Source organism: Mytilus galloprovincialis, chromosome 1 (assembly GCF_965363235.1).
Source record: "Mytilus galloprovincialis chromosome 1, xbMytGall1.hap1.1, whole genome shotgun sequence".
Lineage (NCBI taxonomy): Eukaryota > Metazoa > Mollusca > Bivalvia > Mytilida > Mytilidae > Mytilus > Mytilus galloprovincialis.
The window spans coordinates 8,881,292-8,907,618 of NC_134838.1; the positions used below are offsets into that span (position 1 = coordinate 8,881,292).

The 26,327-nt window shown below is 32.5% G+C and overlaps 1 protein-coding gene across 2 annotated transcripts in view; it reads right to left on the bottom strand.

Annotated features, from left to right (window-relative positions):
* The window catches only part of LOC143064719 (receptor-type tyrosine-protein phosphatase epsilon-like), a 147,337-nt gene that overhangs the window by 54,102 nt on the left and 66,908 nt on the right, over positions 1-26,327 (bottom strand). For both annotated transcript variants that reach the window (XM_076237766.1, XM_076237775.1), the window contains one exon: positions 23,077-23,141. In XM_076237766.1, the coding sequence (XP_076093881.1) occupies positions 23,077-23,141 (65 nt within the window). The remainder of the gene's footprint in view (positions 1-23,076; positions 23,142-26,327) is intronic.

Here is a 26,327-nt window from a genome sequence, read left to right on the forward strand (position 1 = left end):
ACTTACAACCTAGAATTACCTGACAACTATATCATGACTTACAACCTAGAATTACCTGACAACTATTTCATGACTAACAACCTAGAATTACCTGACAACTATGTCATGACTCACAACCTAGAATTACCTGATAACTATGTCATGACACACAACCTAGAATAACCTGACAACTATGTCATGACTTACAACCTAGAATTACCTGACAACTATGTCAAGACTAACAACCTAGAATTACCTGACAACTATGTCATGACTTACAACCTAGAATTACCTGACAACTATGTCATGACTTACAACCTAGAATTACCTGACAACTATGTCATGACTTACAACCTAGAATTACCTGACAACTATGTCATGACTCACAACCTAGAATTACCTGACAACTATGTCATGACTAACAACCTAGAATTACCTGACAACTATGTCATGACTTACAACCTAGAATTACCTGACAACTATGTCATGACTCACAACCTAGAATTACCTGACAACTATGTCATGACTAACAACCTAGAATTACCTGACAACTATGTCATGACTTACAACCTAGAATTACCTGATAACTGTCATGACAAGCTACCTAGATTACCAGACATGCCATGATAAGATACATAGATTACCAGACATGCCATGATAAGCTACATAGAATACCAGACATGTCATGACAAGCTTCCTAGATTACCAGACATGCCATGACAAGCTACGAAGATTACCAGACATGTCATGACAAGCTCCCTAGATTACCAGACATGCCATGACAAGCTACATAGATTACCAGACATGCCATGACAAGCTACCTAGATTACCAGACATGCCATGACAAGCTTCCTAGATTACCAGACATGCCATTACAAGCTTCCTAGATTACCAGACATGCCATTACAAGCTACCTAGATTACCAGACATGCCATGACAAGCTACATAGATTACCAGACATGCCATGACAAGCTACCTAGATTACCATAAAACTACTGTATATGTGTCATGTAAAGTTACCTAAAGTATATGACATATTTCATGGAAAAGCTATCTAGAATAACAGATATGTTATGACAAACTACCTAGAGTACTCGACAATTATATATGTCAAGACAAGCTACCTAGATAAACAGACAACAATGTTTGTAATGACAAGGTACATAGATTATCAGACAACCATATATGTCATGTTATATAACATATTTGATGAAGAGCTACCTAGAATATATGACATCTTTCATGAAAAGCTACCTAGAATAACAGACATGTCATGACATGCTACCTCAAATTTGTTGAAGAACCTACTAACAGTATTTCGACAATGTTTTACCTCATATTTAGTATATTGAGCATATTAATTTTTAATTTACATACAATATATTGGAAATGGCTGTCATCTATCTAAGTCTCTATTTTTTTTTATGAAGATTTCTAAATGTTAACCCTTACTTGTATCAAGGTTACATACTCTGTAGCAGTCATCCATCACTCTGAACTGATAAGTAAGATTTAGATATACATATATAGAACCAGCCACATAAAAAAAAACCATGAAGACTTTTAACTCATGGATAATAATAAACATGAGGATATTTTGTCAATCAATAGATAAACTGCTAAATTCCCACAGACGAAACCACAAAATAGTACTAAAATCACAAAATAAAGACTAAAAACATACTAAATATATAAATAAATCAGCATACTTAGGATGTACTTAATTTCTCAAGGGAAAAGTACACATCATATGAAGGAAATGCTTTAATGAATCAGGAAATATAACAGCAACACAGGGGTATTTGTTTGGTCCTTAAAAGTAACCTTCAAAAGATAAAAAGGTATTTGGTTGGTCCTTGGTATTTGTTTGGTCCTAGTAACCTTTAAAAGACAAAGCAGTATTTGTTTGGGTTAAGTAACTTCAATACATAGAGTAAGATATTTGTTTGGTCCTAGTGATCTTCAAAACACAGAGGGATATACATTTGATTCGAGTAACCTTCAAAAGAGAGAGAGGTATTTGTTTAGTCCTAGTAAGCCTTAATATACAGTGGGGTATTAATTTGGTCCTAGTAACCTTCAAGAGAGAGAGGTATTTGTTTAGTCCTAGTAAGCTTTAATAGACAGTGGGGTATAAGTTTGGTCCTAGTAACCTTCAAAAGAGAGAGAGGTATTTGTTTAGTCCTAGTAACTTTTAATAGACAGAGGGGTATTTGTTTGGTCCTAGTAACCTTCAAAAGTCAAAACAGTATTTCTTTGGTCCTAGTAAGCTTTAATAGACAGTGGGATATTTGTTTGGTTAAAGGCATTTTTAAAAGACACAGGCGTAATTGTTTGGTCCAAGTCATCTTCGACACATTGATATTCATTAGGTCCAAATCAACTTCAATAGACACATGGGTATTTGTATGGTCCAAGTCACCATCAGTAGACACACATGTATTTGTTTGGTCCAAGAAACCTTCAATAGACACACATGTATTTGTTTGGTCCAAGTCACCATCAATAGACACAGAGGTATTTGTTTGGTTCAAGATACCATCAATAGACACAGAGGTTTTTGTTTGGTCCAAGTCACCATCAACAGACACAGAGGTATTTGTTTGGTCCAAGTCACCATCAATAGACACCGAGGTATTTGTTTGGTCCAAGTCACCATCAACAAACACAGAGGTATTTGTTTGGTTCAAGATACCATCAATAGACACAGAGGTTTTTGTTTGGTCCAAGTCACCATCAACAAACACAGAGGTTTTTGTTTGGTCCAAGTCACCATCAATAGACACAGAGGTATTTGTTTGGTCCAAGTCACCATCAACAGACACAGAGGTTTTTGCTTGGTCCAAGTCACCATCAATAGACACAGAGGTATTTGTTTGGTCCAAGTCACCATCAATAGACACAGAGGTATTTGTTTGGTCCAAGTCACCATCAACAGACACAGAGGTTTTTGTTTGGTCCAAGTCACCATCAATAGACACAGAGGTATTTGTTTGGTCCAAGTCACCATCAATAGACACAGAGGTATTTGTTTGGTCCAAGTCACCATCAACAGACACAGAGGTATTTGTTTGGTCCAATTCACCATCAATAGACACAGAGGTTTTTGTTTGGTCCAAGTCACCATCAATAGACACAGAGGTATTTGTTTGGTCCAAGTCACCATCAATAGACACAGAGGTTTTTGTTTGGTCCAAGTCACCATCAATATACACAGAGGTTTTTGTTTGGTCCAAGTCATCATCAATAGACACAGAGGTATTTGTTTGGTCCAAGTCACCATCAACAGACACAGAGGTATTTGTTTGGTCCAAGTCACCATCAATAGACACAGAGGTTTTTTGTTTGGTCCAATTCACCATCAATAGACACAGAGGTATTTGTTTGGTCCAAGTCACCATCAATAGATACAGAGGTATTTGTTTGGTCCAAGTCACCATCAATAGACACAGAGGTTTTTGTTTGGTCCAAGTCACCATCAACAGACACAGATGTTTTTGTTTGGTCCAAGTCACCATCAATAGACACAGAGGTATTTGTTTGGTCCAAGTCACCATCAATAGACACAGAGGTATTTGTTTGGTCCAAGTCACCATCAACAGACACAGAGGTATTTGTTTGGTCCAATTCACCATCAATAGACACAGAGGTATTTGTTTGGTCCAAGTCACCATCAATAGACACACATGTATTTGTTTGGTCCAAGTCACCATCAATAGACACAGAGGTTTTTGTTTGGTCCAAGTCACCATCAATAGACACAGAGGTATTACCTGTCAATAGCTAATTCCTTAATTTATGCTCTTCTTATGACTGATAGTTTCAATTTTAAATTCTAGATTTTTCCTTACTATACTTTTAATAATTATTACATTGAGAATTAGATCCTTAGTGTTCCACGAAAACAGAATCTTGTTTAAAGTACAAATAAGCATTCAATTTTGTTATTAACAATGTCAACCTGATAATGAAGAGATGGTTGAATCTGTTCAGTCTTACATAACGCATCATTAGGTACTTAAACAAATGTTTACTTTGCCCTTTATATCTCCATTGATTTTGTACACACTGAAATTGAATTTTTGAAAAGATTTTAACGCAATTTTGTTTTTAAACAATCTGTTGACTTTAATTTTAAGCCAGCTTTTTATTCATATTTATTTAAAATTCTCAATCTGGAAAACATTTATTCTGGTTAACCAAAATACCGTATGTTTTCATTTATGTTTTGAAAAAAATAAAAATAAAAATAACTATTCATGGTTACTTAATTTGCCTTTTGTGGATAAACAACTCAATACCTTTAAATACAGATACAAACTGTAAAAAAAAAATGATAAATTTGATTGTTAAAAATGTTATCAGCATAGCTAATGAACTGATCACCACAATATTTCGAGATATTCATTAACAATGATAGAAACAATACAATTCTTGTTTAACAAATATTATGTAAATAGAGGATAATGGATTTTGTCTCAATACATTCTGATGTCATTCTGACAACTGCTATAATCACAAAACATATAAAGCATTTTAGATGTCAGACCAATGTTTGTATTAAATACAATACTGTAATTAACAATAATTTTTGTACTCAATTGGAATGAAAATAATGGCGAGATCTGACCACGTAATCGAGAGATAAGACGAGTTCCAAGACTTCCCATCTATCTTGTCCTATACTATAAACGGTACATTATTTCCCGTGTGACAGATGAAGTCTTATCGGACAATTAATGCTGTTTTATCATCATTCAGTACTCCAACTCTTTCTAAGGAAAATAAACAGTCTTGTTTAAATTTGACTCTGATACTATTATATGGTCCATTACCGATATAAGGAGCTAAATTAGCATCATATGTGAAGTATTCACCTCAGTTGTGGATGACTTTTTACCATTTATCAAATATGTCTTATACTAGAACTCCTAAAGAGTACATAGATGAGACTTCTTCTGATACAGTCTTTGATACCATCACAAGACAAATTTCATGGCTGGACCTGTGGTTTGATTCATCGATTGTTGATGTTTTAATGCACTTTTAAGCACCACTTTTGGGCAATTTTGTTGCGGTCAGTTTTTAATGGTTGAAGAAGCTGGAGTGCACGGAGAAAACCACTGACCTTAGATTGGAAAACTGACAATTAAGATTAGAGTCGACTGCAACCTCACTGGCGGGGTTCGAACTCATAACCTCAGTGTTGACTGGCTAGTGATTTCAGTAAGACCTGTGGTATGGTGTAAAGAACAGATGAAAAGATTCAATAGTGGCTGGTCCTCTTTGAAACTGTGTCAAAAGAATAAAATCTGAAAGCCATGTATTTACATTTACATGAAATGTAAAACTGTGCCTAGCTGATAAATGATGCATATAGTCTCTAAGTAACCTCTTTCATTCCATTAATGGTATGACTGATGAGAGGAAAGATGAAAAATTACAAATGACAGCTTTATAAAAATATCACACATTTCTAGATGACAGAAAAGCAATTACAACAGCATTCACAGTTTAAAGTATCAAATGTAGATATATAAACGTGTGATTTAGGATGTAAGTGTGAACTCCTTGATCATAATGGAAGTCAGACCAGCTTAATACCATGATGTTCAAACAGCAACATAGGACAAACAAACATACATCATTCTGACAATAGCTTGTACCAGTACATTTAAAATATAAATAATTAATGAAGACAAATTGATTCCATATATTTCTCCACCAATTACCACTATTAATGCTTTTACTCCCCAATCAAATTGAAATATATTGCTATACACAGCAATCATTTAAAAAGAAAACATTTCACTGGGGTCAGTACCTATACAGGATGTTACTATCAATGTCAATAGATATAGGAAGATGTGGTGTGAGTGCCAATGAGACAACTCTCCATCCAAATAACAAATTTATAAAAGTAAACCATTATAGGTCAATGTACGGTTTTCAACACAGAGCCTTGACTCACATCGAACAAAAAGCTATAAAGGGCCCAAAAATTACTAGTGTAAAACCATTAAAACGGGAAAACTAACGGTCTAATCTATATAAAAAACGAGAAACAAGAAACACATATAAATTACATAAACAAACGACAACTACAAGTGTCAAATAAGCATAATCTAAATAAATGAGAAAATGTCAAATGAGTTATCTCCCATTATTTTAAACTTTACTAGATGATTTCGAATCTTAATTGACAATCCATATTTATTAATCATTTAAAACACATTTCTTAAATGTGAATGTTTTTTTTTTTATTATTCATTAGGTCAAAATTACAAATTTTTCACTGGTTAATAAAAGGGAGATTGGTTAATACAAGGGAGATAATTAGCTTTATCTGCAATTTGTATATTTTCCCTTTGATCTTACTGCCTAATATTTTTGATACTTCACACAGATATTGTTAACAGCTGCAAAAAAAAATATTAGAGCTCTTAGGTTCTGTATTTTTGGATTATTTTAAATTTTTAATAACAACCAAATAATGTTCATATTGTGGAAAAACATGAAACAAAGGTTCCCCTATCTTGATGAAAAGAAGTTGTGGACTCCCTGATTTTTTCATCATATATTAATCCCAAAATCATGAAATACCCTATATATAATATAATTTAAAGAAAAAATCATTGGTAGAAATTAAACACACAAAAATAGATCATTGACCAAAAACATAATTATAATAAATTAAATATTAAGGGATTTATGATTGATTTTGATGACAAAAAATAATAATAACACTAATTAAATAATTACTCTGTCATGTGATCAATACATCAAGGGGTATAACAGATTAAATAACGACCACTGTTATATGATTACAACATCAGGATTATTATAAAAACACTTTAGTTAATGAAATGCAAACTTCAATTAATCTATCTTCGTCTAATTATTGCAATCAATTATCATCTGAATATTTTTATGATTATTTCTATTGACTTAATATCCTAAAGGTGCTTGCTTTACCTAATCATGCTTTACCTAATCATCAACAACTAATTGAAAAATGTATTCTGCTATGCTTAAATTGATATACGATAATTAATTGATAAAGGGCCAAAATTAAACACACCAGAATCTTAATGCTCCTTTTTTGGGTAAATAGTCAGAACTTTGAGTTGATTATAGCTTGCAGCACTTAACTGTAGGATACTGAACAATGACTTCAAAAGAATTGGTTAAAGTCAAGAGAAATTCATTCAGTGTTCATTTATTGTCTCCAACAATGAAATCATCTTCAAGGTCAAAGTTCTAAGTCATTGGAAGTTCAAGATTCAAGGTGAAATGTTTATGTAAATAAACTCATCATAGATACCAGGATTAAATATTGTACTAACACCAGACGTGCGTTTCGTCTACAAAAAACTCATCAGTGACGCTCTTATCCAAAAAAGTTTAAAAGGCCAAATAAAGTACGAAGTTGAAAAGCATTGAGGACCAAAATTCCTAAAAGTTTGCCAAATTTATACAGCTAAGGTATAGCCTATACAGTATTTCAAAAATTCAAAAGTTTTGTAAACAGGTAATTTATAAACATGACCATATCAATGATAATTCATGTCAGGACAGAAGTGCTGACTACTGGGCTGGTCGGGGAATTAAAAATCCATCGGCAGTGGCATCGACCCAGTGGTTGTAAATAAACTCATCATAGATACAAGGATTAAATTTTTCAGTATTTGTTAAATCTGTCAGTATACATGATACATGTTTGCTTTCACTTCTTTGATTTATACCAGTAGTTCTGTAAATAATTGACTATTCATTCATTTTAATTTGATAAAGACCCATTTGTTTCAGATTAACCCAATGCATCATTTCTCCATGTTAGACAGTTAAATTTTCAAATCTAAAATGTGATGTTTGCCTGAAGGTTCAAAATATTTAAAAGCTATCTGTCTAGACCAAGACATATTGTATAACTTGATATTTTAGTTGTGCAATCTGTATCTCTAATAACTAAAAGACCATTTGATGACACTCTAAATAATTCATATTTTTCTATGATCTGCAATATTCTATATGACGTCAGCAGGCATTATTGTCTTTTCTCCTGACGTAACAATAGGAAATTCATTGCAAAGCAAGAAAAATGAATTTATAATTGAATTTTTTCACCAAATAGAACATCTGAGACTATTGATTATACAAGAATAAACAACCTGTCCCAAAAACGTATAAATTGGGTAAGAATTAGAGCAATCTGAGACTATTGATTATACAAAAATAAACAACCTGTCCCAAAAACATATAAATTGGGTAAGAATTAGAGCAATCTTAATATTTATTTCCTATCAGCTATCAAGTTAAACATTTATACACCAGAGAAAGGCCAATGTCTACCAGTGTTATTGATCTATACCTGAAAATACTCTTTATTAATGACATAACATTCTTCTTAAGGAATACTGAAGGTGAATTGGTTAACCATTTACATATATATAACAAACTAGGTTAGCATATATAAAAAAAGACCTCACCAGCATTTATGTCATGTAGCGAAACTAATATCAGACTGGTCTTAAGTTATTGAGATGTACATGGCATGCTTAAAAATGTACAACTATAATTATTGATTGAATATCCAGCTTATTCCATGTCTTACAATAATTTTTCACAGTTGTAACATGACGATTATTTCATTGATTTGTAATTAATAATTATGTACTATTAAAGTCATCAAGTGCGGAATTCACATCATTTAAATAACAGGCTTGGGAAATAAAACGATATTAAACTCACAAGAACAAAGAGCTAACCATGTAAAAGACTTAATACATGTAATGTACTATCACTCCTTGTAACTTATTTTTTATCTGTAACAACTTTTACTTAACAAATGTTTAGACCTGAGTAATTCAGTCAAAGTGAGTTAATATGATTTTAACACGGCTATTAATGGTACCAAGAATGTGCATTATTGAAATATTAAAAAAACATATAATTATTCTGATTTACTAAACACTAAGTGCCTTTAGAGATTGACATTTGCAATATAATTTGGATGTTTATAAGTACAACTATTATAATGAAAAGTAATTAATTAGAAGTAAAAAGATTGGCTCTATAATTCTTTTCGAGTAATTTTGGAGAAGCAAGCTTCTTCACAACAACAATTTAGTTTGAGTTTCAATGAGACAAAACTCCACTAGAGACAATATGATATAAATGTAAGTAACTATGGGTCACTTAGTAAAGCCTTCAATAATGAGCATAACCCCTACCACATTACCATATAGCAAGTTATAAAAGCCTTCAATCATGAGCATAACCCCTACCACATTACCATATAGCAAGTTATAAAAGCCTTCAATCATGAGCATAACCCCTACCACATTACCATATAGCAAGTTATAAAAGCCTTCAATAATGAGCATAACCCCTACCACATTACCATATAGCAAGTTATAAAAGCCTTCAATAATGAGCATAACCCCTACCACATTACCATATAGCAAGTTATAAAAGCCTTCAATAATGAGCATAACCCCTACCACATTACCATATAGCAAGTTATAAAAGCCTTCAATCATGAGCATAACCCCTACCACATTACCATATAGCAAGTTATAAAAGCCTTCAATAATGAGCATAACCCCTACCACATTACCATATAGCAAGTTATAAAAGCCTTCAATAATGAGCATAACCCCTACCACATTACCATATAGCAAGTTATAAAAGCCTTCAATAATGAGCATAACCCCTACCACATTACCATATAGCAAGTTATAAAAGCCTTCAATAATGAGCATAACCCCTACCACATTACCATATAGCAAGTTATAAAAGCCTTCAATAATGAGCATAACCCCTACCACATTACCATATAGCAAGTTATAAAAGCCTTCAATCATGAGCATAACCCCTACCACATTACCATATAGCAAGTTATAAAAGCCCTGTAATGACAAAATGTCAAACAAATTAGGAAACCTTTAGTTTAATTTATGTAAAATAACAATGAACAAACAAGAATGTGTCCATAATACATGAATGCCCCACTCTCACTATCATTTTCTATGTTCAGTGGACCATGTAGTTAGGGTCAAAAAATCTAATTTGGCATTAAAATAAGAAAGATAATATCATAGGGAACATGTGTTTTAAGTTTAAAGTTGATTAGACTTCAACTTATCAAAAACGACCCTGACCAAAGACAAGGACAGACAGACAAACAGACGGACGAATGAAGGGATGCACAGACCAGAAAATATAATGCCCCTCTACTATCAAAAGTCGGGCATAATATCGTAGATGGTGCATAAAACAATTATTAAATGATATGAGCAAATAAGCCCTTATATGGATAAATCAGCATGTGCAATACTGAAAACGTTCCACTGTCGATATAAATCAAGAGTTCATATTGCTCTTCGAACAGGGCCAATACGGAAAAAACAGGGCCAAAACAGAAAAAAGCAGGGAAAAAGCTGTATTGGCCCATGGGCTAATACAGGACATTCACTTTCGGTTTTCAATTTTCTTATGCCATTACTTAACTTTGGAAGTATCGTTATGCATAAAAACAATTGTATAATATTTTTTAAATGAAACAGGTTAAATGATGTGCAATGTTTTGTAACGTGTTAAAGTTTTGAAACGGAAAAAACAAGGCCAATACAGAAAAAAGCGGGCTAATACAGGATGTTCACTTCCGATTTTCAATTTACAGGTCTCGAGGCCAATATAGCAAAGTAAACCTTGAATCTATACCAGTGCCAATACAGAAACAGCCAGTTTTAAAATAACACTATAATATGATTTCCTGCACCATAGGAAAACAATCAATTACAGGCAACTGATCTTGAACTGTGAGGCAGATTCAAAATATGGTTGGTTGAAACATGGGACCAAAGCAGGTCTGGTTTGAACAAACCAATTATAAAGTCTAGTTTGACAAAAACCAGCCATGAATTGAACGGCCATGATCACATAAATAGACATAATTATTGAAAGCAGGGGCAGATGAATGGTATGTGTAACCTTTTCTAGGTATGATAGTTTATAAAAAGAGAATGATGAAAGCAGTTCTAAAAAAAAGCTTTCGAGGCTTCATGAGTTAAAACACCACTCTTTGGAGTTTCCAATGTTGGAATCATTCTGTGTTTATCCTTTAACATGGTACATACATCTCTCATACTATTATACCACCTTAAAAATGTGTACATAAAGGAAGGCTGTTTCTCTGCATTCTTGTACAAAGATCTTGCTAAAGCTGGTACCTATAGGATATCACTTAATCATTGATGATAGATGAATATTACATGTAAATACATAAAACCTAATCTTTGTCAACAAAGTTAAAAGTGCAGTTTAATAAAATCTGTGTAAATCTTTGAACACATGTCTTTGATCCAAGACTTGTATAACAGTGTCTATGTTTGTTTCCTAATCAATTCATTTAACAAATATTTTCATATCTGCAATTCTTAGAAATCAAAAGTCAATATGTACTTCGTGAAGATTTGGTTGGCAGTTTTCGAAAATGATTTTTAGAAATTTGCAAATACAAGTTTATGTAAAACTTGACCTTATTTTGCAAGGGCATACCAAATTTTAATTGTCTATCAAAGGTATTTTTGAAAATAAAAAGTATTGAACTTTTATTATACATCCAGTACATATTTAGAATATAATCAGATAAAAGAAAAGGTAGTTGATAACATGACACTATAATGCCAGGGCATACCAAATATCAATCGTCTATAAAAAGCATTTATCAAAAATAAGAGGTATTGAATATTTTGAACTTTTATTGCACAGACGGTACCTATTTAGAATATAAACTTATAAAACAGAAAGTATTTGATAACATGACACTATAATGTAAGGTTCTAAACCAAATATCAATAATTAATGTCTTGTAACAAAAAAGCTTCAAATTTTAAACATTGGAAGATTGCCTAAATAATAGCAGGGAGACAATAAACTATTGATATATAATGCATATTCTTTCATAATGCTATTCCATATTGTTTCACCATAAGCCACAATTTGTGCCTTTTTCTCCAAAAACTTAGTTGACACTAAATGCTTATATGCACATTGTGTCAAGTTCACCCTAACAGATTGTACAAGGTATATGCCATTAACCTATAGAACACTGACACTAAAAGCCAAGGGTCCAAATGAAGAACACATGACACATGACAATGGACTGACTGACACCAACAGACTGTACCAAGACAATTCCAAGTATATAACACTGCAGATTGAAGCAATGACTACCATTGTATAACTAACAATAACTCCCCAGGTAGTTAAGTGACAATCATACTGTACTGTATAGAAACCTAATTGGTTTCAACATCACTATTTCTCTTTATTTTCTATATTGGATACATCTCTCAATTTCATTTCCACAAAGAACGCAGAAAAATACTAAAAGCTTTGTTTATCAGATGATCAAATAGAAAGTAAACAATAATTTAAAAAAATGTTTTTTCAAAGAGGAATGTAATTGTATCTGACCAAATGTACTGTCAAAAAAAAATCAATGGTCAATTAAGGTTGGTGTGGATGAAAATTTGCATGAAATTAATTTATCAAATCATTCTTATAGACTAGCTTCTAAATGTCTCCTTTTTTGTTGAGCCTTCGACTTTAGAGGAAAAAGAGAGCCATAGCAATATAACATTCTGTCAGCGTCTGCGTTGTGGGCGGCGGCGGCCTCCACAATTATTCACTCTGGTTAAAAATTTTTTTAATTTTACTAACTTTCTTAAACTATACTGGATTTCTACCAAACTTGGACAGAAGCTTGTTTATGATCATAAAATAGTATCCAGAAGTAAATTTTGTAAAAATAAAATTCCATTTTTTCCGTATTTTACTTATAAATGGACTTAATTTTTCTGCTGGGAAAGCATTACATTCACTCTGTGGTTAAAGTTTTTGAAATTTTAATAACTTTCTTATACTATTTTTGATTTGTACCAAACTTGGACAGAAGCTTGTTTATGATCAAAAGCTAGTATCTAGAGGGAAATTTTGATAAAATTTTGTACCTGTGTATCTGTATTTTTACACACAGTCTGCAGTTAAAGTTTTTAAAATATTTATTAGATTCATTAACTATCCTGAATTTTTACCAAACTTGTGACAGAAGCTTCTTACAATCAAAAGATAAGAGGAATAAATTTAATGATTTTTTTTCCTAATTTTTGTTGAGCCTGCGATTAACAGCAAAATTAGATTAGCAGCAAAATTAGGCGAGACACTTGGTTCCACTCAACCCTTATGAATTTTTCAATATAGAAGTATTTTGGTGGATATTTTTTTCTTATTTTTCATAATTTAGATGCTGCTTTTCTATGACATTGTTACTATATATATTATGACTATCTGTTGATTTTAACTTTTTTGGATTTGAGGGTCACGTCACAGATGAGTCTTTTGTAGACGAAACGCCCATCTGGAATAAATATAAAATTTAATCCTGGTATCTATGATGAGTTTATTGATAATTTTAAATTACTAGTACCACAACTCTAAAATACAAGTGAAGAAAAACTCTACTGCCCGTTAAAATAAGTAAACATTTTATTTTTAACAGCATTTGATTTCATGCTACATGAGCATTTATTTTTAATGTAATGCTTCTAGAAATTAAACTGTAGTATTGTCTTCACAGATGAACTCCACAAAAATAAAACTGTTTGTCTAAGTTCATGTTTACCTGTATACTGGACTTAATCAGACACAATACATTATATTAATGGTAGTTTCTATGCTGTTAAAGTACATCTGTACTAGGTTAGTTACAATAATATCCATTACTAACAAGGACATATCTACATTTTCAGGCATGAAGGGTGCTGCTATAACTAGATATCGTTGAGATGGGAGCCATCTCTGTGGGCCCCGCTGTGAATAATGTGCATTAAAAAATTGTATCTTTACCATAGGACATGGGTTTGTCAACTGAAATCAAAGTTTTTGACCTTGACCTTTGACCTAGGAAGTTGTAAATAAATTATGACACACCCTTTGGTGTTGGTTTATATACATGTCAAGTATAAACTTTGAAATGATAACGGTTCTCAAGATATAGAGCGGACACGATCTTTACCATAGGACATGGGGTTGTCAACTGAAACCAAAGTTTTTGACCTTTAACTTTGCCCTAGGCAGTCGTTCATAAATTATGACACACCCTCTGGTGTTGGTTCATATACATGTCAAGTATAAACTTTGAAATCATAACAGTTCTCAAGATATAGAGCGGACACGATCTTCACCACAGGACACAGGGTTGTCAACTGAAACCAAAGTTTTTGACCTTGACCTTTGACCTAGGAAGTTGTACATACATCATGACACGCCCTCTGGTGGTGGTTAAAATGGATGTCAAGTATAAACTTTGAAATCATAACGGTTCTCAAGATATAGAGCGGACACGATCTTCACCACAGGACACAGGGTTGTCAACTGAAACCAAAGTTTTTGACCTTGACCTTTGACCTAGGAAGTTTTACATACATCATGACACACCCTCTGGTGTTGGTTAAAATGGATGTCAAGTATAAACTTTGAAATCATAACGGTTCTCAAGATATAGAGCGGACACAAAGTTAAAGTGTTATGGACGGACAGACAGACAGACGGACGGACGGACGGACGGACGGACGGACAGACTGATCACTATAGGGCGACCCGCCTAAGGCGGGGCCCTAATTACCAATACCTATGCAATATAAGCATGGCAACAAAAGTTTAGAAATTTTGGTTATTATTTTTCAAACTCTCCAAATGTTTATGCTTGGTTACATTGTATGAAGAAAATAAAAGAAGAATGAATTTGAGGACATGAATGCCCCCTTTCAAGCTTCACAATTTTCCAAGTTAAAAGGGGCAACTACAGAAGCAGTAAGCAATTCACTGCCCCAATTCGAATTCTGTCAGTGTGTTTTGGTTCTTAGCATTGTATGGGTTCAATAAAATTTGCATGGGGCAAACATAAGTTAGAGTGCATACATGAATTGAAATAGACGGATGGAAAGATGGAGGGACAGTGGCCTACAGAAGGGGCATGAAAAACAACAACAGCTACAAGTGGCTAAAGATGTTCAAGTTTCTCTTGATTATCATGCTAAGGAAATTATTGATCCAATGCATGCATTAATGATGACAACTACAAAAGTGATGGCAAATAAACTCCAATTCTAAATCCTAGGTTTCAAGCAATTTTCACCAGGGCTTTATCAATTTCAGTTTGACATCTTAAACATTTTATACAGACATATCACTGTAAAAGTTTATTTTAAACCACAATTTGTTATTATAACATATTTTGTAGTTCAGTTTCTAAAATGAATTGCAGTTACTCCTGAAGTTCCCTATCATATTTTTCTTACTTTTGTAATAAGTATTAATTAAAGAGGATCTTCAAATATAAAAAGGACCATCTATAGTTACAAACAAAAGATAAGAATTTATATACAGCGTTGCCATCCTTAAATGTCAACAACCTTACTACACCATAAATAAAAGCTAAAAAAGAGTTTACAAATAGGAGTCTTAAATGGTTATTTATATTTCATATTTAAATTTAGCTTCAAGATTTTTAAGATGCTTTTTGAATCTTCATCAACATGAAAGGAAGAGCCTGACCTCAAACATTCAGAATTAAAGTGAACAGCCTCAGGGTGAATACTTCAGAGATCAAACTGACATTATGTGCTTTTTCTTTAAACATTTTCTCTATTTTTCTAAATCCATGAATGTGACATTGTCATCAAAGAAGTAAACAACAAAAAACTATATATATTTTTTTTGTTCTTGCTAGAAAACTTCCAAGGTTAATGTTCTTTTGTCATTACAATAAACAGAGGCAGAGACAGATACATTTTAATATTTTGATCATAGTACTGTCAATAATTAGTGGTAAAGCTTGGTATGTTTCTCTTTGTTCCATCTCTTCAATAAGAATTCTGCTTGCATGTTAATATGCAATCAATGTAAAGTAATAATTCATTTCAGTTTCAACATGTAATGAACAGTATTTCTTGTTTCAATTTATGTTATTTTTCTAATGTTTAATTTGAAAGCAGTGTGAATATTCTCATGTCATTGAGAGGACAGATTAGAGGTAAAATTTTAAGAGATTCCTGCAAACGATTAAAGGTTTAATCTCAAGAGTTGCCAATTACACATCAAAGGTTAAATCGCAAGAGCTGCCAGCCACAGACCAATGGTTAAATCTAAAGAGTTTCTACTTACAGATCAAAGGTTAAATTTCAAAAGCTACCAGCCAAAGATCAAAGGTTAAATCTCAAAAGCTACCAGCCACAGATCAAAAGTTTAATCTTAAGAGCTCCAAGTAACAAATGAAGTCTCAAGAGCAACCAGCCACAGTTCAAAGGTTAAATCTCTAGAGCTGCCAGCCACAGATCAAAGTTTAAATTGCAAGAACTGCCACCAATAGATCAATGGTTAAATCTCTTGAACTGCCATCCACAGATCAAAGGTTAAATCTCAAGAGCTGCCAATTACAGATCCCATGTAAGATCTCAGGAACTGCTAGCCAGAGATCAAAGGTTAAATCTCAAGAGCTGCCAGCCACAGATCAAAGGTTAAATCTCGAAAGGTAATTTGCCCTGTTGTATCATTGCCACTAGGTGACTTCTGGATATCTAGGTTTGATGTTTGCATAATGTAATGTTTAAGGTGCTGCTCAATAGCTATTTTTCACATATTTTAAGATTTATGCCTTCAATATATTATGACCCACCAAAAAAGAATGCTGATTAAATGTTAAAAAGTCACACAAAAGACACCAAGAGAGATGTGTCCAGGAAGTAAAAACTGGCAATAACTATATACATATACTTAATAATTTTTTGTCATCATAAAAAATAGAAAAGTATATAATCACAAATCCAAATGAAATTACCAAATTTATCAAGTATTCACAAACGGTTCAATAACCTCATTAAACAAACAAGGTTGATGTTGTCAAGATTTGGTCACCTGACTTCCTAAGAGACCTAGTACCAAGAGATAAGCTGATGGAGATGTATGTACATAAACTACATCTCTGTATGTCACTAACATATAATCTGACTCCTTTAGGACTTGATTAATTAAATGGATATCTATATCTGAACACCTGATCAAGATAAACCTGTCAAATTCATAAATGATATGTTCATTAGTCTGGATTTAATATGTTACACAAAGAATCTGAAGGCTGACTTAACTGTGGTATGTTAGCAATATCAGCTGTTCACTGAGACATATTTAATGAAAGAACCATTTGTGAGCATGATTACAAACCCCATGCATCCGCCATAAAAAAAGGGAAAAGACTTTAAGTGACCTACTTGTAATTATTATGTTTCCTTTTTGGTATGATTCTGTTCCATTATGATTACGGGAGTAAATAAACTCATCATAGATACCAGGACTAAATTTTGTATATACGCCAGACACGCTTTTCATCTACAAAAGACTCATCAGTGACGCTCGCATCCAAAAGAGTTTAAAAGGGCCAAATAAAATACGAAGTTGAAGAGCATTGAGGACTAAAATTGTTTAAAAAAAAAGGAATCTTATAATAACAATTTGAGATTTTTTTCGTTTTATGATCAACTTTACTTGAAACTCCCAGCAATATTTTGTGATCATTTGAAACTGTATGTATACTGAACATTGTCATGGAAACAGTGAACACCTGATATTGCTAACATACCACAGTTAAGCCAGCCTTCAGATTCTTTGTTAAAAAACAAAAACAAAAAACAATTGAAGCAGAGGTAGCAGTGTTTTAATATATTTATAATGGTCCAGTCATAACTGGTTAAAAGTTTGTTTTTTTAACAAATTCATCAAAGCTGCTGGTATACCACATTACATGTTGTTTTGATATATTTAACATGTTTTTTTTTTTTTAAATCAATAAAACTTTGTACACCTGTAAAATATTAAGTCAATTAATTCAGGGTTATATTGATATGGGGCATGTTTTCAAATGAGTTTTTATCAGACTTATAAAAATTCTTCTTCTAGATAAAAAAATTGAAAATATCAGAAAAGCCAATCAAGATTTGTACCAAAAAAGCTTTCTTTCATATTTTATAACAAGAGTGCACATGCTGAAATGTCTCGCCCCCTTTACTAACCATTGATATTATGTTGATAGTCCTAAATATAAAGCTTTACTATCACATAACTTAACATGATCCAAGAAAATGAGGTCAAGGTTATATTAACCAAACAAGAAATACATGTACACCTTACAATCATTCAATACACTAGATATGGATGACCTATTGCTTATAGTTTCTAAGAAACAGATTTAACCAAGAAAACTAAACATTGACCAATGAACCATGAAAATGAGTTCAAAGTCAGGTGAACTATGCAAGGCAGTCATGAAAGGCTTACAATCCTTCGATACAACAAATATAGTTGACCTGTTACTTTTAGTTTAAGAAAAACAGACAAAAACACAAAAACTTAACACTGAGCAATGAACCGTGATAATGAGGTCAAGACCAGATGACACCTGCCTGTTTGACATATACACCTTACAATCATTCCATACACCAAATATAGTAGTCTTAGTGCATACAGCATGAGAAAAATAGATCACAACACAGACACTAAATAAGAAAATGAGGTCAAGGTCAGATGATACCTACCAGCTGGACATGTACTCCTTACAATCCTTCCATATGCCAAATATGTTAGACCTATTACTTATAGTATCGGGATATGGACTTGACAACCAAAACTTTACCTTCTTTACTGATCCATGAAATGAGGTTAAGGTCAAGTGAAAACTGTCTGACAGACATGAAGACCTTGCAAAGTTCACACATACCAAATATAGTTATCCTTTTACTTATAATAAGAGAGAAATTAACATTACAAAAAATCTGATTATTTTTCAAGTAGTCATTGAACTATGAAACTGAGGTCAAGGACAATAGACCTTTGACAGACAGAAACTTTGTAACATAAGTCATCTATATACAAAGTAGCATACAGGTCTTCTAAAATAGATAAAGCTTTTAAGAAGTTAGTTTATATTTACTGATATAAAAATATGGAGATGTGGTTACAACTATCCACCTGAGTTCAAAAAAGTGAATGTTAACAGTTATAGGCAACTGTCCAGCCTTCAACAACGAGAAAAAAACATGTCTTATAGTAGGGTATAAAACTCTACTTTCATAAAACCAATTAAGACTGAAATTACATGTGTTAAAAAATATTAATGCATGTAACAGCTTTCAAAACTAGGTCAATCAAATGTTACACAACTAGATCAATAAATTGATTTGTTGTTACTCATTAAGTTATTATACACATTATATCTAATAACAATCTAAATAAATATTATATGCCTTTTTACAATAATCTAACCAGAAGACAGTTTAGCATGATGAATAAGAACTGTCACCTGAACAATGGGAGATAACTCAATATGTTTCAATGAAAAAAAACAACTAAATTCTGAAAAATTGCCTCTATCCTTTAAGTAGATATAGGAAGATGTGGCATGAGACCTTTTAAACGACCTTACTGTTCAAAATATGTAAAAAAGTATTAATAGTTATCAAATATTTGAATATAAGATTGACTTAAAACTTAGTAAACCCTTTTTAATGAATGTATTCAAAGAATTTGGAAAGAGTACACTATATATAGTATGCAAGCAATACATGTACATTGCATGAACAAATTCAAATTATTTTATTTCAGCTATTCTGCTTCTTTCCTTCATCTGTCTTTAATATTTCTTAGGAAATTTGAATCAGTCAACTGAAAAAAAGTATTTGTCAATCAAGCTAAAAGTTTATAGTAATGTTTTAAGCTATACTGCAAATTTTCCCTTTTTCTAAATTTTCATGACTACATACATAGTTTTAAAGAAATTTGAAATCTATTTCAAAAGATTTGAATTCTTAAATGATTTTTTCTTCTTTATGAAGAAGCTAAATTACCAGAATATATTTAACTACAACCTAAAACCAAAAAAATAAATATTCAAAGATAGTTATCTCCCATTAACCACTGAGTCAACAAAAAATCTTTTGCCATTTGATGTTGCCATGAAAGAAATGCCATTGAAGCTAATGTTATTTCATAGAACATTAAAAATGTCAAATACACTATCATCAAAGAAATTTAAATAAAAAGAATATAAAATCTATAGATACTTAACAAAGTGAATCACAGACAAAATATATTAGATAACCCCACTGAAGTTGGTGAAATTCATTTTAGATGACATATATTTACGAGAACCAAAGTAAAACCCAGCTTTGGTTAAACAATATCCTATCATCTTTAATGCAAGATAAAACTAGGAACAGTTACTGTAATCAAGAAACAAAGGGGACATTTAAAACTTAGAAGTTAGACTCATCATGGCAATAAAAAAAAAGACGAAAAAGACAAACAAATTAACATAACACTACACAGAAAACATCTCAGTCATAAAACTTTACTCAATACTCGGGGTACAAAACATATACCAGAAACGTCAAATCCAGTATTTTGATTGGTTGATTTCTGAGTCTGAGAACAATAATTGTCCTCCAAAGTTTTAGGCCACAATTAAAAATAGTTTGGTTTGCCCAAACCCTACCCAAAGGTTGAGACAGTGGGTAGGTAGGTAGGCATTTTTTTTTTTTTTTTTTTCAAAGAGAGAAATTGAAGTATCGGGTGTTTATTAGTCTTCATGCCTATCTGATTAAAAAAAAAATTCTTCAAATCAGGACAATAAAACAATTTGAGTAGGCAGCTTTTTTCTGGGTAGGTAGCGTTTGGGCAAACAAACCTATTCTTTTTTATGGCCTTATGATCACTGGTTCTCCAGAAGGATAAGCACATCCTGCTCCGAACTTATTGTTTACTAGTACCAGCATCATAAACTTTTGTATTGGTGAATATTATCTGTAGTGAATTGTATAGGTAAATATTTTCAATAATGATAATGGGAATAAACTGTATTTACAAACAAGTTTTCTCAGGATAATATTCACTAATATCATGCAATGACCCTGTAGTATCTGAGAATCAAATTCCAATCGAAAATGCACATCTTTTTAAAAAACACTTTCGTACATTATTTGCCTAAATAAAACTGAGAATGGAAATAGATGCATGCATCAAAGAGACAGAAACTAAACCAAATCGCAAAAATCAGCCTAATAATATACATTTTGTAATATAACTTGAATATAATAATAAGAAATGCCAAGTTTCATTTAAATCCATTTTCTCGCCCTGTTGTTAACTATTGCTTGGTTGCTACTGACTGAAAAAGTCCTGTCTTAGAAACAAAATAAATCATGAGGTCTGTATTGTTACTTAGTGATAAAGCTGTCTCAGAAACCATGTATGACATGGAAATATATTCGTGTGGCCTGTGTTACTATTAACTAAGACAACCCCATATCAAAAACCATCTAAGACATGGAAATCCAATCCTTAGGTTTGTGCTGGTACTAACTGAGAAATCTCGATCTCAGAAAAGACTTGGAAATAAATTACAGTGGTCTATTACTCAACTGTCTCTTTAAAAAATCTAACCCTTGTGGGTCTGATATTTCCCAAATTCGCACTCTTCTGTATTAATAGATTTATAATTTCTAAGCATTGCTTAACAAGAATGTGTCCATAGTACAAGGATGCCCACTCTCACTATCATTTTCTATGTTCAATGGACCATGAAATAGGGGTTAAAACTTTAATTCGAAAATTAGAAAGATCATATCATAGGGAACATGTGTATAAAGTTTCAAATTGATTGGACTTCAACTTCATTAAAAAAACTACCTTGACCAAAAACTTTAACCTGATGTAAGACAGATGGACCAACGGACTAACAGACCCTAAGATGAAAGGATGAATAGACATATGCACGGACAAAAAAAACTATGCCCATAAATGAGGCATAAAATAAGATGATGTATAAATGGAACAGATTTGCTTGTTCTTTAACTACAGGAATATTCCTGATCATCATGTATATTTTCCATTAACTAGATTTGCTGTCCATGACATTTAAGAAATATGCTTAAAACATCTGTGTATAGAAGATTAAGGTTTATCAAACATGTAATCCAAGCTTTTATTATTTTCAAAAAGACTTTTCTTTCTACAGTTCTACAATGCATACCATGAAAATCAATTTAGAAAATGTGACTTTCTTTTAACATCTGTCTTATTCCCATAAATACCACAGTAACTCTACAAAAGTCAAAAAGTCTGAAAAGACCAGTTTTTGTCTGAATTAGCATGAATTTTTACTCGACATTCTTAATTTGCCTGAATAATTTTTAAAAATTCTTGACATAGTATGAATTTGTCTAATAAGGTTCTTGATTTTTCTTGACAAGTGTCTTGACAGTATGAACATTGTCTTAAAATTTCTCGACACTTCCTGTATCATCTGATAAGAGTCTGGATTAGTCTCGACCAATTCTTGTCTGTCTTAAATTTGTCTCGATATGTCTTGACATATTCTTGACATTCTTAAAGGGTGTAATAAAAGTTCCTTAATTGATCTTGTTTTTTACAGCACTCTGTACTTTCAATTGTACAATTTTGTATAATCAGGTCACATAAAGCAGCCATTACCTCGTAAATAAATAATTTCTACTGGTGATGAACCAGTTACTGGCATTTTATGCTAATAATGGAAGTGTTACCTAAATATGACATACTTCTGTTATCTTGAGGCAAATACTATCATTTTTTTTATATAAAAACTGTGTTTTGTTTTCTTAATGTCACATTTAAAAGATGGCATGTCTGAGTTTTCCGGGATTTTTTAAAGCATCGTTGGATGACCTATCAAGAGCTCAAACCAAAGACTTCCTGCAGTTGAGGCAATCACACTACCATGAGTCTTCAAAAGTATACAGTTTTTGTGAAAAAATACCATTTTTTTTTATCCTTCTGAGCACTACATCTTTGTGAATGCTCATAAAATTTGAAAGATGTTACACTTAAAACTTCACATGTATCTATGAAATAACACAAGGCAAAAACAGCCCTTTGAAATACATGTATCTTAATTATTTGGCCAAATGTGGGCCCTTTCTAGGAGACAATTGGATAATTTACCTTTTTTCTCCTTCTCAGATCTTTCTTTTCTTTTTCTCTTACTCTCTGGGTTATCATATCTATCCCTAAAATATACAAAAATATTGTTAATTCCTCATCCTCTAGATACTATCTTATCCCAATCCCACTCCTAACTAGAGGCTCCAAGGAGCTTGTGTGGCTCACCTGATATTTTTATTTACAATTGATGCATGAAATAATGCAACCATATACTTTTGCTTTAGCTTTTGCACACACTGAAATATCTTGCTTTCTTTACTAATCATTATATTGATAGTACTAAACACAAAGATTTATTACTACTAGCTGTCACATAAACTTAATATTAACCAAGAAAACTAAACATTGACCAATGAACCATGAAAATGAGGTCAAGGTCATATGAACCATGCCAGGCAGACATGTACAGCTAACAATTCTTCCATACAAATATAATTGACCTATTGTTTACAGTTAAAGAAAAACAGACCAAAACACAAAAACTGATCACTGAGCAATGAACTGTGAAAATGAGGTCAAGGTCAAATAAAACCTGCACGAATGACATGTATAGATCATAAAATATTTCCATACACCAAGTATAGTTGACCTATTGCATATAGTATTAAAAAAAGACCAAAACTCAAAACTTAACTGAACCATGAAATTGAGGTGATGGTCAGATGACACCTGTCGGTTGGACATGTACACCTTACAGTCCTTCCATACACAGAATATACTAGACCTATTGCTTATAGTATCTGAGATATGGGCTTGACCACCAAAACTTAACCTTGTTCACTGATCCATCAAATGAGGTCAAGGTCAAGTGAAAACTGTCTGACAGGCATGAGAACCTTGCAAGGTACGCACATACCAAATACAGTTATCCTATTACTTTATTATAAGAGAGAATTTAACCTTAAAGTAGCCACTGAACCATGAAAATGAGGTCAAGGACATTGGACAAGTAACTGACGGAAACATCTTAACATGAGGCATCCATATACAAAGTATGAAGCATCCAGGTCTTCCACCTTCAAAAATATAAAGCTTTTAAGAAGTAAGCATACACCGCCGCCACTGAATCGCTATCACTATGTTGAGCTCTCTGTGACAACAGTCGCAGGCTCAACAAAAACTGCATTTTACCCCTATGTTCTATTTATAGCCATGTCAGCCATGTTGTCTGGCAGGCATGGTCATAGGACACATTTTCTTAACTAAATACCCTAATGATAATTGTGGACAAGTTTGGGTAATAACTCCTTAATAATTGTCAATTTTGGTCATGTTGACTTATTTGCAGATTTTTTTTGTTGAATGTTATTGCTGTTTACAATTTATCTCTATCTATTATAATATTCAAGATAACAACCAAAACCTAAAATTTCCTAAAAGTTACAGATTCAGGGGCAGCAACCCAACCATGGGTTGTCTGATTCGTCTGAAAATTTCAAGGAAGATAGATCTTAAGCTGATGAACATTTTAACTCAGTCAGATTGGCTCTAAATGCTTTAGTTTCAGAGATGTAAGCCAACAACTGCATTTTACCCCTATGTTCTACTTTAAGCCATGCCTGCCATCTTGATTGGTGGGCGGAATCATCAGACACATGTTTTAAACCAGATAACCCAATCATGATTGTGGCCAAGTTTGGATAAATTTGGTCCTGTAATTTCAGATAAAAAAAGATTTTTGTTAAAGATTGTAAAAATTTACGAATAAATTTGTAAAAAATGTCCTTAAAGGCCAATAACTCCTGAAGGGGTCAATTAACAACTTGGATCATGTTGACGTTTTGTAGATCTTACTTTGCTGTACATTATTGCTGTTTACAGTTTATCACTATCTAAAATAATACTAAAGATAATAACCAATACAGTTAATGACTAAGTAACATTTTCTATGCTATAACTTAAAAGCTCCAAAGAAAACTATCAATGGATAGTTTACTGTAACTTGCAAATGTTAAAAGCACGCATCTATTAGTACAGCATGCTATTATAAATTGCAATCATGTTTGCCTTTCGCATTGATAAAATGTGGTTTTCAAATCTTTTTGTGATGGCATACTGATAACAAAATGTTTAATGATTCATGTGATGTTTTGCATTGACTAAATTATTTATCACCTATGCAATCTTTAAGAGAATCTTCTAAAAACTGTGTTCAAAATCATATTAATTTTTCAGTTTGCTTAAAAATCATTTATAATGATCATAAATATGCACCAAAGCATGTGATTAACTCACTAATACATTTGTGTACTTCAAACCACAGCAATGATTAATGAGTTGATGACTTGCATTATAGTGAAATGTCATTAAGTAGATCAATTTATTGCTGTTTTATTAAAAGATGCAATACATAGCATATATTCCTTTATATTTTGAGATACATTTTTAAAACTAGATGTGTCGGAGTGACACAAATGGTCCTGCCCTCAAAATTTCAGGAGTAAAAATATTCAAAGTCCAAAAGCCTGAAATTTGGGCAAAAATTAGTGGATCGGATCGGTAAACTTGATCTGTAACTCATCATAGTAGACTCACATCCTAAAAATCAGCTCAATATGTGAAGGCATTTAGAAGAAGTCATTCCACAAAAGTACAAAGCCCAGAATGTTCACACAAATCAGCAGAGCAGAACCAAATTAAACTCGAGAAGGATGATGGTGATGATGAACTTTCAAACTATGGTCAAATGAAACTTGTCAGGTAAACCTGTTCCTTCCCTTCATATGTCTTTTATCTGTATATTTCATTCCAGCAAAGCCAAAGAATCTCAAGGCACCATCTAGAAAATGAAATCATGTGTGTCTGACAAACAGAAGGATGGAAGAAACCACAGAAAGACAGACAAATAGAAGATTAGATGGATGGATGGTAGGACGAAATGACAGACAGAAGGTCAAAGCAATTAATGTATGCTGTTAAAAAAATTCAAGTAGCATAATAAATAATTGCAGACGAACAGCCAAAACAATAAATTTATGGTTCTGAAATTTGTTTTGGGAAGCATAATAAAACAAAATGTTGCTTACAGACCTGTGGGAGCTAAAATATTGAAGAGGAACATTGAACAAGAAGCTATAAAGAGCCTGTTGTTTTGCTCACCTGGATCTACAGGCATCTTAAAAAAGCCCACCCTTTAACATTGTAGATATTGAAAATCAAGGCCAGTAATTCCTATAAGAAGAATATATTTAAAAACTTGACAAGAAACAACTATATTAATAAATCCAGTAGTATACAAGAGTGCACACGCT